At 41.3% G+C, this 15,423-nt stretch overlaps 1 protein-coding gene across 1 annotated transcript in view; it reads left to right on the top strand.

Annotated features, from left to right (window-relative positions):
* Positions 1-4,903: 4,903 nt before the first annotated feature.
* Positions 4,904-15,423, top strand: part of LOC106610626 (echinoderm microtubule-associated protein-like 1) — a 111,283-nt gene continuing 100,763 nt past the window's right edge. Inside the window, exon 1 of the mRNA XM_082955598.1 lies at positions 4,904-5,104. Within this exon, the coding sequence (XP_082811724.1) occupies positions 5,071-5,104 (34 nt within the window). The 5' untranslated portion in view covers positions 4,904-5,070. The remainder of the gene's footprint in view (positions 5,105-15,423) is intronic.

The following is a 15,423-nucleotide window of genomic DNA, read 5'->3' as shown; positions in this document are numbered from 1 at the left end:
GTGTATGCATGCATGTCTGTGCCAATGTTTGTGTTACTTCACAGTCCCCACTGTTCCATAACGTGGTTTTTTAAAATGTTTTTTAAATCTAATTTTACTGCTTGTGTCAGTTACTTGATGTGGAATAGAGTTCCGTGTAGTCATGGCTCTATGTAGTACTCTGTGCCTCCCATAGTCTGTTCTGGACTTGGGGACTGTGAAGAGACCTCGTGGGGTATGCATGGGTGTCCGAGCTGTGTGCCAGTAGTTTAGACAGACAGCTCGGTGCATTCAACATGTCAATACCTCTCATAAATCGCTGGACCAGACAGGACTGGCAAAAACTGCTCTTCACTGACAAGTCGCAGTTTTGTCTCACCAGGGCTGATGGTCAGATTTTTTATTTTACCTTTATTTAACTAGGAAAGTCAGTGAAGAACCAATTCTTATTTTCAATGACAGCCTAGGAACAGTGGGTTAACTGCCTTGTCCAGGGGCAAAACGACAGATTTTTTTTACCTTGTCAGCTCTGGGATTTGATCTTGCAACCTTTCGGTTACTAGTCCAACGCGCTAACCACTTGGCTACCTGCCTCCCCGATTAGCTCAGTGGTCGCGTTTATCGTTGAAGGAATGAGCGTTACACCGAGCGTTATGCTAAGATTTTGAAAGTATGATGTTGACACGATCAGTCCAGTCAAAGCTAATGACGTCATTTTATGGGCACTTCTAATGTAAATCTATGGCAGCACCCAAGGGGGCTTGAACTTTCTAGCTCTCCCTGTAGATTTTGTGATGACTTAGTGTCCCCATGAGTGACAGAACACTTAGCCAATCACGGCGCAACTTGGGAAGATTACCAACCCCTACAATGTATTTTCCGCTAGCTGCCCAGTGCCTGCCATGAATGACGGGTCGCCACTGATGCCCACTGAAATAAAGTGGGTATATGGCTTATACCTGCGTATACCCTCTACTACACCACTGGACCTTTGTGTTTTACAAAAAGTGCATTCTCCTACATGAGTGTGCAGGTATTAAGGTTGCTGTCTTTTCAGAGTCACAACCTGAAGGCCGATAGGTTCGCCACTGCACAAACATGTCTATAATAGATATTAAGGCTGTTAAGATATTGTTTCAAGAAAGGAGTGTATATATTTGGCCGGGCGAAGCGGTTTTATGTGCTGACTGAATGGAAGCTGATAATTATTTGTTTTTTACTCCGCTGGTCTGGACTGGTCTCTGGAAGAGTCCTCACTGTGCGAGACCTGAGTCAAGACCGAGTAAATGTATCCAACACCAAGACTAGACCGTGTCTAGACCGAGACACTCAATATGTGGTCGTCTTGAAAAAGAAATACCTCATTTACATATGTATTAACACAGCGATTACACTGTGAGCGGTGTAGTATTTGAGACGGTCTCGAGTACTACACTGCTCACAGCTGTAATCGCTGCCAAAGGTGATTCTAGCATGTATTGACTCAGGGGTGTTAATACATAAGTAAATTTGATATTTCTGCATTTCATTTAACACATTTGCAAAAATATCTAAAAACATTTTCACTTTGTCTTTATGGAAAATTGTGTGTAGATAGGTGAGATGTTTTTTTATTTAATCCATTTTGAATTCAGGGTGTAACAACAAAATAAAGAATACATTAAGGGGTATGAATACTTTGACGGTACTGTATCATATTAACATGGCATAAGTCATGGCATTTGTTAACTTTTTGTTCATAAAATACTTTTCTACAATCAGATCCCACTGTACGTATCAAAATATAGTTTTAATCCCCGTGCTGAGTAAATGTGAGGTAATGTTTTAATTGTGTAGATAACAGGTTATGTGTTTGTAAATCGACTGAGGTGAATGAAGTTACAGCATCCCACATGATAACGGCTGGGGTAATTGTTTTGCCTATTTTTGCTATTCTCCCAATAGTATTTTAGTTTTAAATTGTATGGAAATGCAGTAAATGAGCTTCAACTTTCTTAACATTTCTTGGATGGGAGGGATCATCCCTAAAACTCAGAACCTGGTTACGACCATGTCTAGAGCCATAATCATTTTGCTAAAATTCTATGTAAAAACAAAAAGTATATTCTTCTGCTTCCTCTTGAGCTGTCTGTATCCTCTCTGAATCAATGCATCTCTGATAAAATCTGGGTAAAAGATTGAAAGGAATGCGAGTCTTATTCAGTGCATTTAGTTATTGCTTGCTTTAACAAAGTCTACCAACCTTGCCATCATGCATGCCAGCTGAGATAGTAGCTAGCTTGTCTAACTCTTACTTGATTGAGAGCCTGAAACAGTTTATTGGTAGCTAGTTCTGAGGTTGGGAACCTATCTGGGCTAGCTAAAGCCAACTTCATAAAATTGCTAAGTGGCTAGTAGAATTACAAAGAAAAAAAACAAAGAAAAATGTTAAGTTTTTTTAAAACAGGACAGATCGGAGGTGGCACATGCCCATGTGTCCTCTATGGACATGACACCTCTGGAAACAATCCATAAAGGAACAGCTGTGCTCCAGGATGAAATCCTCTCTCTGTCACGACTTCTACCGAAGTCGATGCCCCTCCTTGCGCGGGTGGTGCTCGGCGGTCGACGTCACCGGTCTTCTAGCCATCATTGATGAGTTTTTCATTTTCCATTGGTTTTGTCTTCCTACACACCTGTTTCCAATCCAATTAATCATGTGTATTTAACCCTCTGTTCCCCCTCATGTCCTTGTCGGTGATTGTTTGTGATGTTATGTGGGTTTATGTATTGGTGTGCGACGGGTATACTTTACCCATGTATTTTGTACTTTGGTTTTGTAGTTTACTTTTTTAATTAAATACTCCATATTAACCAACTTGGTTTCTCCTGCGCCTGACTTCCCTGCCACCTACATACACGAACATGACACTCTTCTGGGTTGCTGCTTTCAGTTTGAAATCGTTTCTCCACAGATGTTCCAGTATGAAAGAACATTAATCTATATATTTGTTTATGTACAGTTAAAGTCAGACATTTACATATACTTAGGTAGGTGTCATTAAAACTCATTTTTCAACCACTCCACAAATGTATTGTTAACAAACTATAGTTTTGGCAAGTTGGTTAGGACATCTACTTTGTGAATGACAAGTAAATTTTTCCAACTATTGTTTACAGACAGATTATTTCACTTATAACTCACTGTATCACAATTCTAGTAGATCAGAAGTTTACATACTGGAGTTGACTGTGCCTTTAAACAGCTTGGAAAATTCCAGAAAATGATGTCAAGGCTTTAGAAGCTTCTGATAGGCTAATTGACATCATTTGAGTCAATTGGAGGTGTACCTGTGGATGTATTTCAAGGCCTACCTTCAAACTCAGTGCCTCTTTGCTTGACATCATGGGAAAATCAAACGAAATCAGCCAAGACCTCAGAAAAAAAAATGTAGACCTCCACAAGTCTGGTTCATCCTTGAAAGCAATTTCCAAATGTCTGAAAGGTACCACGTTCATCTGTACAAACAATAGTAGGCAAGTATAAACACCGTGGGACCACGTGGCTGTCATACCGCTCAGGAAGGAGACATGTTCTGTCTCCTAGAGATGAACGTATTTGGTGCGAAAAGTGCAAATCAAACCCAGAACAGCAGCAAAGGACCATGTGAAGATGCTGGAGGAAACCGGTACAAAAGTATCTATATCCACAGTAAAAACAAGTCCTATATCGACATAACCTGAAAGGCCGCTCAGCAAGGAAGAAGTCACTGCTCCAAAACCGCCATAAAAAAGCCAGACTACGGTTTGCAACTGCACATGGGGACAAAGATCGTACTTTTTGGAGAAATGTCCTCTGGTCTGATGAAACAACAGAACTGTTTGGCCATAATGACCATCGTTAGGTTTGGAGGAGAAAGGGGGAGGCTTGCAAACTGAAGAACACCATCCCAACCATGAAGCACAGGGGTGGCAGCATCATGTTGTGGGGTTGCTTTGCTGCAGGAGGGACTGGTGCACTTCACAAAATAGATGGCATCATGAGGACTGAAGATTCTGTGGATATATTGAAGCAACATCAAGATATCAGTCAGGAAGTTAAAGCTTGGTCGCAAATGGTTCTTCCAAATGGACAATAACCCCAAGCACACTTCCAAAGTTGTGGCAAAATGGCTTAAGGACAACAAAGTCAAGGTATTGGAGTGACCATCACAAAGCCCTGACCTCAATCACATAGAACTTTGTGGGCCGAAAACCTGAAAAAGCATGTGCAAGCAAGGAGGCCTACAAACCTGACTCAGTTACACTAGCTCTGTCAGGAGGAATGGGCCAAAATTCACCCAACTTATTGTGGGAAGCTTGTGGAAGGCTACCCACATTTTTTTATCCAAGTTAAACAATTTAAAGACAATGCTACCAAATACTAATTGAGTGTATGTAAACTTCTGACCCACTGGGAATGTGATGAAAGAAATAAAAGCTGAAATAAAATCACTATTATTCTGACATTTCACATTCTTAAAATAAAGTGGTGATCCTAACTGACCTAAGACAGGGATTTTTTTCTAGGATTAATTGTCAGGAATTGTGGAAAACTGAGTTTAAATGTATTTGGTTAAGGTGTATGTAAACCTCCGACTTCAACTGCATCTTTGTTTCTTAAGAGAATTGATTACTGGTCTAGGAAATTAAATGTATGGACGTTTAAAATCTAAAAGAAACCTTTGAGCTTCAGAAAAAGTTGGGAAAAAAACAGGAAAGGATAAAACATTAGCCTTGTCTATATCATAAGGTGGCGTATCAATATTAATGAGATTAAATTAGTTCAGTCATCCTAATGGGGAGGGCTGCTAACAGATGTACTATCCAATAGCAGCCTGGACATTAATGTTTGATAGTTATGCTTAGCGTCCTGTTGTCATAACACACTCAGAGGGACAGAGTCAGACCCACAGCCTGTTAGATGGTAGCCACTCCACTCAAGGGTCTCACACAGCCAGCAGTGTAGAGGAGGAGCAGTAGCACACACAGTCTGGGAGAGGAGGAGAAGCAACAGGAGTCATCTGACACTGCGGGACGGGAGAATGCCGTTACTAACTGTCCCTCGTCACCATGTCGGACTGCGGATGCGAAGGACGGCCTATTGGTGAGTGTCGGACAGACAGACAAGCAGGCAGGAAGACAGGCACAAAAACAGAGACAAACAGAGAGAGAGGGGAGGCAGAAAGACGAGCAGGAAGGCAGGCAGAGTTGATCAGCTCCATCCTGTGTTGGCCTGAGACCACTGGGACAGCTCGCCCTGCAAATATTCAGCCAGAGGAGAGCTTCACATGAGGCCATATATGGAGATTTATGTTTTCAGGATTTCTGTCACATTTCTGTGACTTATAACTGTGTGTATGTTTGTATTAGAGAGGGAGAGAGGGGGGAGGGTGAGACAGAGTGGAGATGGGTCTTAACAATGGGTTTCTGCTCGACAGTGCTTCACAACGAGTGGCAGATAGTGATTTATGTGCATAATGTGTCACTGAATCTACTCTAAGCAGTGTCCTATTCCAGAGGGCATCTAGTTTTCCCGACATGGGATCAGCTATAACTGGTAATGAGCTGTTCCCAGATGGGGTTGTGCGCTTATGTGTGCCCACATATCTAGTGTGACCGACGGGGCATTGAGTGACGGGTAATTACTTACAAGTAGAGTCAAGTACTGAGAAGAGCTGAAGGTTTCCAGCAGCTCTGGCAGGGGAGGAGAAACAATCAGATATAAATAGGTTAGCACCCCTCCCCCTGCTGTCTGGGACAGTCTCCCACTCGCAGCACACTCACTCCCTAGCTAAGATTAATACAATTGTGTAGCACTTAGGCCCCATCACCACTATAAGAGATGAAGGAGAGTCTGAGGAGCGGAGTGGCTTTCTACTTTTCAATTCACATCCTTGCCTTACCTTTCGTTGTTGCTGGCAAGATGAGAAAGAAAGTCTTTTGTTCTCCATTTTTTCATTTCACCTTTACTGAACCAGGTAGGCCAGTTGAGAACAAGTTCTCATTTAAAACTGCAACCTGGCCAAGATAAAGCAGTAGGACAAAAACAGAGTTACACAAATGTATTGGTCCTCTATTGTTCCTCAAGCAAAAGGGGGGTACAAACAAGTCCAAACTGACTATATTGTAAAAATGTATGAAAACAAAAAGTAGCTGTTTGTCTTAATTTAAGGTTAGCATTGTCATTAAGGTTAGGTTTAAAATCAGATTTTAAGAAGATAAATTGTAGAACTAGGCAGGGCTTTGACTTTTGGAACTTGGCCAGATAGTGATGACCAGAGAGACTCATGTGTTATAACTTCCTACCACTAGCTGCCAGTATGCACACATATTTACAATGTTTATACTCCTTCAGTAAGAGCAGAGGCAGGATATAATGACGAGATGATTGAGTCTCCGTCCTAAGAATGGGATTCGTTTTCCACATGGCGGAACAGCGGCCTGTCAAGCACCCACCTATTCCTCTTTGGATTGGTGGATGCATCTCGTTATTTGGATATTCGATGAGGGGTGTTGACATCAACCGCCTGTATTCAATGGAGCGTGAGATGCTAGCCTCATGAATATGCATAGACCGTCTCAAATTTCAACAGGGACAACTGAGCACAGGAGGCTCATAATGTCTGGAATGGAGCAAATGGAAACTATGCGTTTGACGTATTTGATACCATTCCACTAATTCCGCTCCAGTCATTAACTGTTCTCCCCAATTAAGGTGCCACCAACTTCCTGTGCAACTCAGATATAGTTTCTCAAAGTTGGCAGGATGTCACGTGCATCACATATCAGTACACTCTTAACCTAAGAATTACAAAACTTCTATTAGATTAAGTGTATCATGTATCAAAATAGCAACACATTTTTATTTTGACAGAATTCGACATTCATTGCCCCCCATACAAAACGCCTAATAATTAATGACCTACCTAACATGGACAAATTTTGGCCGGAGTAAACCCTCTCTGGTATAAGCAAAGGCTGGAAACGCTTGTAGTGACAATCCATAAGAACGAATACTAAACTCAGCAAAAAAAAGAAACGTCCCTTTTTCAGGACCCTGTCTTTCAAAGATAATTGCTGAGAGAGGTTGGACTGAGGGCTTGTAGGCCTGTTGTAAGGCAGGTCCTCACCGGCAACATCGCTTAAGGGCACAAACCCACCGTCGCTGGACCAGACAGGACTGGCAAAAAGTGCTCTTCACTGACGAGTCGCGGTTTTGTCTCACCAGGGGTGATGGTCGGATTCGCGTTTATCGTCAAATGAATGAGCGTTACACCGAGGCCTGTACTCTGGAGTGAAATCGATTTGGAAGTGGAGGGTCCGTCATGGTCTGGGGCGGTGTGTCACAGCATCATCGGACTGAGCTTGTCATTGTAGGCAATCTCAACGCTGTGCATTACAGGGAGGACATCCTCATGTGGTACCCTTCCTGCAGGCTCATCCTGACATGACCCTCCAGCATGACAATGCCACCAGCCATACTGCTCATTCTGTGTGTGATTTCCTACAAGACAGGAATGTCAGTGATCTGCCATGGCCAGCAAAGAGCCCGGATCTCAATCCCATTAAGCGTGTCTGGGACCTGTTGGATCGGAGGGTGAGGGCTAGGGCCATTCCCCCCAGAAATGTCAGGGAACATCTCACAGCAAGAACTGGCAAATCTGGTGCAGTCCATGAGGAGGAGATGCACTGCAGTACTTAATGCAGCTGGTGGCCACACCAGATACTGACTGTTACTTTTGACCACCCCCCCTTTTGTTCAGGGACACATTATTCCATTTCTGTTAGTCACATGTCTGTGGAACTTGTTCAGTTTGTCTTAGTTGAGAAATCTTATGTTCATATAAATATTTACACATTAAGTTTGCTGAAAATAAAAAAGTTCATAGTGAGAGGATATTTATTTTTTTGCTTAGTGGATTTCAAAATTGTATAGATCTTAGGCAAGTAAGACCTGGAAAAGCATCAGAAGACCACAAATTCAATTTAGTGAAATTTAAGGCTTTCAAGAACTGCAATATGAACAGATTGTTTAAGGTGTGCCTTCAAGATTGCTTTTATAGACATATCTTGTCACAGGAATTGCCTGTGACAATTCCTGTGTGTTTCGCCTACTCACCAAAACATGACAACCATTTTAGGCTATAATCATGTCAGCTACATTGAGTGAGAAACCACAGCACACCATATCTACCTTTACACCATGTCCAAGATACATTCTCCATTTGATGCAATACTGTAACGGCTGTCGTAGGAGAGAGAGGACCAAGGCGCAGCGGGTTGCATGTTCATCATATTATTTATTGTGAACACGAGAAACAGAGAACGACAGTTTCACAGGCTACATAATAACAGCAGTGCGAAATACAACTACCCACAAATCCCCAGGTGAAAACAAGCATCTAATATATGACTCCCAATCAGGAACAACGATGTACAGCTGTTCCTGATCGGGAGCCACACAAACCACAGAAATAGACAGACTAGAAAACCAACACTAGAACAATTACTCAAACCCCAGACTACATAAACCAAACACCCCTTAAATAAACACACACAACCCGAACCATATGAAACAAATACCCCTCTGCCACGTCCTGACCAAATATAATACAATTACTCCCTCTGCTGGTCAGGACGTGACAAATACATTAACTCTCAATTATTTGCAGGGCAAGCCCATACCAGTCATCCTGGGGCAAGAAACAAAGCATGAAAAGGTAGAAGAGGTGCAATATAGAGGTGAAGCAGGTTAACTATACCGGTGATGAAACAGTTCTGCATGAGTGACAAATAGCCATCAACTTTAACACCGAGCTGCAGACATTAGATGGGGATGGACATAGGTTCCGGGCCACTGACGTCAGCCAGGCAGCCCTCTATATGTCTTGAAGATGTGAACAATTACCCCTAGCGGTATGATGTTAATTTTAGCCTAGGTTCACCTTACCCACATTTGACTAGTGAGGATTCCCAAATCTTTGGCTGAATTTTGCTTTTAGTTTAGGTATTAAATGGGAGATCCTCAAATTAATCTGACAGTAGTATTTGAGCAAGGTACAGTATTCGACAATATATACAGCACATTAGGATGTCCTCAACTGTTTTCCCATGCGTGTATATTCTTGCCTGCATTGATTAAGTACAGAGTGTGTCATTGATTTTAATTCTAGTTAAGATGACTTAGATTGCTTGCCAAGTGATGGATTCAAAGCCTGTTTCAGATGCAGAATAAGTATTTCTTAGTTATACAGTATGCATTATCAGACTTGGAAGTGGGTGTGCACACATGCCCTTGTAACATGGGGAATGCACCATAAATAACTTTTCCTATAGCCAATACTATGCCACCATTTTTTTTTATATGTAAGGTGACGATCTAAACATACGTTTCTTTCTATCAGGGAGTGGCAGCATGGGAATTACCAGTCAGATAAACAAAAATATGGGCTTTATTCACAATTCTGAAGAAACTCAATGAGATTGTTCTCAGACAGAAACTCTCATGGCTTTGCGTTTAATACTCTGTCAACAGAAAAATGTTTTCAGCTCATTATCATAGATCAGCATCATCACAGACAAGTATTCAATCTCAATTATCAGGTAGTTTCAATAAATAGGATGTTCAATCAGAATTAAACATACCTAGCAAGGTACGCCATGGGAGAAGGACAACCAGTGGCTACAGGCACATTTGCCACAAACATACTCACAATCCATTCTCATCATCAATTTGGTCTGGGTCACAGCCATCCGCCCAAGGCACGCCAGCCTGTACACAGTAAGAGAGATCCCTGAATAGGCACAAACAGCACAGCTTGTATACATGGGCATGGCAGCCACGCCCCTAATTGACAATTACAGACATCTGGTGTTGAAAGAGGGTGCGTTCAACAACTTCTTCAGTTTCACCCTGTTACACCCTCGTTCACTGCATATGTGTGTGTCCTGCTATCTCTGTGTGTTCCTATCTGCACAGGAAGTGGGGAGGGGATGGACATGAATTCAAAGCGGCCAAGTCAGATGTGATTATTGTTGTAGTCGCTTCACAGAGCATGAAGCATTGCATGCGTCAGAAAATACAAATGGTATGGACCCATTGGATTCCATTCTACACAGTAATGAATTATAGTGTCCACTGGACTGTAGGAAACATACACACTGTAGTGAGTTTTAAGTCATAAGGTGAAAATGAAATGCATGCCACATGATAGTTGTTGTGAGGTTGAAGTCAGACATCTCTCTCATAATCCAACCCCCACACTCTTAGAAAAAAAGGTGCTATCTAGAACCTAAAAGGGTTCTTTGGCTGTCCCCTTAGGAGAACCCTTTGAAGAACCATTTTTGGTTCCAGGTAGAAGAACCCTTTTGAGTTCAATGTAGAACACTTTATACAGAGGGTTCTATATGGAACCAAAAATGGCTCTTCTATGGGGAACCCTTTTGGAACCCTTTTTTCTAAGAGTGCACTGTTCATGATTACCAGCTCATTTCTTCATCAAATTCTGTGAAATTGGCAGAACTGTGACCAAAACATGATTACACATCCTAGCGATTTAGTCTTTAGAGTTCTTCAGAACATACCCAGGACTATGTGGTGTGGACCCCATTCTTTTTCAATGAATCTTGTGCTCCATACTCCAAAATATGTGTGGTCGTTGCTATCCAAACTATAGTTTCCCAACTGTCTATTGACCCTCAGTTGTATGCACACTGAAGCTATGCATTGTAGGTAACCAGCCTCACTGCTGAAAGCCTGGCTTAGTGTATGGCCTCTAATCCACACCTCAATGACATCATCATCCAGCTCAGTTGGCCTAAATGGGGAGAGTTCAGCCAGTGACGGGTAAGGTGTGTGTGTGTGTGTGTGTGTGTGTGTGTGTGTGTGTGTGTGTGTGTGTGTGTGTGTGTGTGTGTGTGTGTGTGTGTGTGTGTGTGTATGCACTCCCACATGTGTGTGTGTGAGTTCATTTGTGCACATGTTGAGCACAGGGGCGGAGAGAACTCTATGATGTTATTGGCTGACTAGACGTACTATACTGATCCACAGAAGCCCAGCCCAGAAGGTACTGTGGAAGTAGGAATTACCTATGAAGGTCAAGACGATGAGATGTGGTGAACAGCAGATACACATTGAAGTTACCCAGTTAAAATAATTGTGTATTGTATCTATGATATTGGCACTCAAAGGGAGATAGAGTAGTTGTTATAATTGCCCCTGAGAGATTAATACAGTTTATTCAGTTTAATTGAATTGAATATGACTTCTCAGTACTGCGATTACAGCCAAATCACAACAACATTTAGTGCTTTGAACTTCTTGCTATTTATCACTTGTGATTTGGAGAGATCATCAACCCCATTAGCACATACACAGTCAGAGCCAGACACATGCCAGTGTGGTGTGCTGTGTCTTTGACTACATACCAAATTACACCCTATTCACTACTGATCAAAATAAGTACACTACTAAGGCTGCGTTTATACAGGCAGCTCAATTCACTAGTTAGTCTTTTGACTGATCAGATAAACTCTGAAAAAGACCTGATATGAATATATCTGATGTGATTGGTCAAAAGACCAATTAGTGGGTGAAAAAAGGTCAGAATTGGGCTGCCTGTCTTTTGGGACGCCATTTGGGACGCATTCCTATGCTTTTGGCTGTGTCAGACAAGGCTAATGAGGCTTGTTGGTTCCTGTGGTGGGTCCGTACCAGCCTGACCGACTCACACTATAACAATCTCATCTTCAGAGCTAGAAGATGCTTCAGAGAGCCAGATCAATTATTTATGTTTTCTTCAAAGACCTAATCAATTTCAATTTGTCCATTTTTTTGGACAATTTTTCTTTAAAGACTGAGCTTCAAAGTTGACTTTCAGAATAGCCTAATAACTGTGTTCCACACCCAGATCTTGCTTTGATTGGTGATTTACTGAATCTTACTTTAAGTAGCTCCATTTACAGTAAACAGTATGACGCCTACTGTATACATTAAACGGCCAATATGCAGTTCAAACAATAACAACGCTGGGACACTACCACTGTTTTGCTAAATAGCTGAGAGATGGGTCTTGAGAACCACTCTCAAATTCATGGTGCTATACATCATTTGTTTGCAATTACATTGTTTACAAACAAAAGAGTAAAACAAGCTTATATTTTGTGTTCTGATGGGGTACAGCAGTTGAAATAAACTCATGAGACATTTATAATTGATATTCTTCAAGTATCAATGTGTATATATCATTGATTTATATGTCCAAAAATGGATGTAGCAGCTGCCCCTTTAAATGTTTGGTGATGGCTGCATTGCATTATTGCTGGAGCTAGAGGTAGAGCAGGTAATAGGCCTACCTATCCACAGCCTCTTCAGGATTACCGTCTATTTCCATCCCAGGTTCCTCCTTCTCCATATGCCTGTGGCTGCATCTCAGCGGGGACACTCTTCGGCTACATCTCAATAGTCTTAATAGCAATTTCCTGTTCTCGTCTCTTCATCCCTTCTCCTTCATCTCCACTTATTAAAAAATCCAAAGCAGATAAAAGCTATATGGTGGATCCCTACAATTAACTTTTTGTATTGTTACGGGGAATTGGCATCCTCCTGTCCAATTTCTATCCCATCATTGGAGTTTAAAGAAAATAGAGGAGAAAAATAAGCTATTGAGATACAGCCGAGGACTGTTGTGACAAAGAGCTCACGTGAGAGAGAGAGAGAGAGAGAGAGAGAGAGAGAGAGAGAGAGAGAACCAGCAGGAGACAGGAACCTCTGTTTGAAGCCTCCGAGACGAGAACAATGGCTCCCCCAAAACAGATTTGCTTAACCTTGAATTAGAGAGAACAATGTTTTACTACATAGTCGAACTGTTGGCAGCAGTAGCCATTTTGTTGGTGTTAGTAATAACCACCCGAATCAGGGACAGACATCATGATAGTGAGATAGTAGTAAGATAGTATGAATATGAAATATGAATATGAAATATGCACATAATGCAATTATAGACAGTGACAAAAGACTAAGCCAGAACAAGGGCTGTGACCCAGATTCATAAATCATAAGAACCTTAGCTTCTATGATGAGGCACTATATGTGTACACACAGTACAGGGACAATGTTGCTGTGCTGAAGCTGTGACATTAGAATAAGAACCGATAGAATGAAATCAATAAGAATAAAATGTTCTTATTGATTTCCTCTGTTGCCAGTCCCTTTGTTTGTGACACGAGGCACTGTGGTGTGTAACGATTCTGGCTGGTCATATTGTAATATTGTCTGGTCATGTTATAATACTGTCTGGTCATGTTGTGATACTGGATGGTCATGTTATGATACTGGCTGGTCATGTTTTGATACTGGCTGGTCATGTTTTGATACTGGCTGGTCATGTTGTGATATTGCCTGGTCATGTTATGATACTGGCTGGTCATGTTGGGATAATGGCAAGTAATATTTTGATATTGGCTGGTCATGTGATATTGGCAAGTCATGTGATAATGGTTGGTCATGTGATATTAGCAGGTCATGCTATGATAATGGCTGGTCATATAGTGTGACAGGAATGATACTGGTTGGTTATGTTATGATACTGGCTAGTCATGTTATGATACTGGCTGGTCATGTTATGATACTGGCTGGTCATGTTGTGATACTGGCTGGTCATGTGATATTGGCTGGTCATGTTGTGACAATGGCTGGTCATTTTGTGATATTTGCTGGTCATGTTGCGATATTGGCTGGTCATGTTATGATACTGGCTGGTCATGTTATGATACTGGCTGGTCATGTTATGATACTGGCTGTTCATGTTGGGATAATGGCAAGTCTTTTTTTGATATTGGCTGGTCATGTGATATTGGCAAGTCATATTGTGATAATGGTTGGTCATGTGATATTGGCAGGTCATGCTATGATAATGGCTGGTCATATAGTGTGACAGGAATGATACTGGCTGGTCATGTTGTGATACTGGCTGGTCATGTTGTGATATTGGCTGGTCATGTTGTGACAATGGCTGGACATTTTGTGATATTTGCTGGTCATATGATATTGGCAAGTCATGTTGTGATAATGGAAGGTCATGTGATACTGACTGGTCATGTTATGATACTGGCTGGTCATGTTGTGATATATGCAGGTCATGATATGATAATGGCTGGTCATATAATGTGACAGGAATGATATTGGATGGTCATATTGTGATATTACACTGTAAAAAAATGTGTTGATTTGATTCAACGTACAATTGTAAGGCAACCAGCTGCAATAGGATTGTGAGTTTGGCCAACACAAATTTTCTTCAGCAAACTCACAATCCTATTGCAGCTGGTTGCCTTACAATTTTACATTGAATCAACATATTTGTAAAAGAAAATGTACAGTGTAGCTGGTCATGTTATGGTCATGTTATGATTCTGGCTGGCCATGTTGTATGATAGTTCCACCAGTCACATGCCACTCCTATTATAGATAAGGAAGGTGGCTTTAGCGCAGCTTTAGTCTTTAAATCCATCAGCCTTACGCAATATTCAACTAGTATCTCAGAATCTTTATATATCTGATGGGGAGGTTCTATCTATGGAATTTAAGCCATTTTTGAAAAAGTATATATTTTCAGATTACAACCAAATTACAACCAACATATTCATTTTGTTGTAGTAGGTAGTTTCAATTTAGCTTGTGGGTGGATGAACCCAAAACATGAGAGTGACTGTACAACTGAGCATTAACAGTCCATCATCACATACTGTGACTTCTGTGTCTATGTAGGGCATGATATTTTGCTTGCCGATATTCCACAGTGACAATTATTCTGAGTAATGATTTTAGTATTTATTTTGTTGCTGACGCTAGTTGGTGAGACTTACTGCAAAAAGGGCTTGCCTGGGGCAATATGGATCCAGTCGTGGAGAGATTCAGGCAGGCTCAGGATTTCATTTTCAAAAGAGGCTAAATATAGTAGTCTGAATAACGTTCATAGCACTTCTAAATGTGCCATTCTTTGTTGGAGAATGTACCATTAGGCTTCTCCACTGGATTCCATAGGCATTGAAAACAATGCAATGCACTGTCTTTCAAGTCTGTTCTGGACTATTTGATTCTTATTATAAATGTTTCAGTCATAATAGTGAAGTACATGGTGTTTGGTTAATTCTGTTTTTATATTCCTTTAAGTAGTTCATTCTTCTATCCATCATTGGTATAAGTAGAGTGTTCGGTATGTGTCTTGTAATAGTGTCTTGTGATTATACCTGGCCTATATTGTGCAGTATGCAGTATGCATATTGTGGCACAGAAAGAAGGTTATTTTCTCCAATATACACACGCACGTACGCACATGCGCATGCACACACACCCACACACACACTTCTCTCCACCACTATTTCCACTCTCCCATCCATAGATCAGAACATTATGAAGAAAAG

Source organism: Salmo salar, chromosome 09 (assembly GCF_965601325.2).
Source record: "Salmo salar chromosome 09, fSalSal1, whole genome shotgun sequence".
In the NCBI taxonomy this organism is placed as follows: domain Eukaryota; kingdom Metazoa; phylum Chordata; class Actinopteri; order Salmoniformes; family Salmonidae; genus Salmo; species Salmo salar.
Note: the sequence above shows the minus strand (reverse complement) of the source record. Positions and strands in the feature narration are given on the sequence as shown.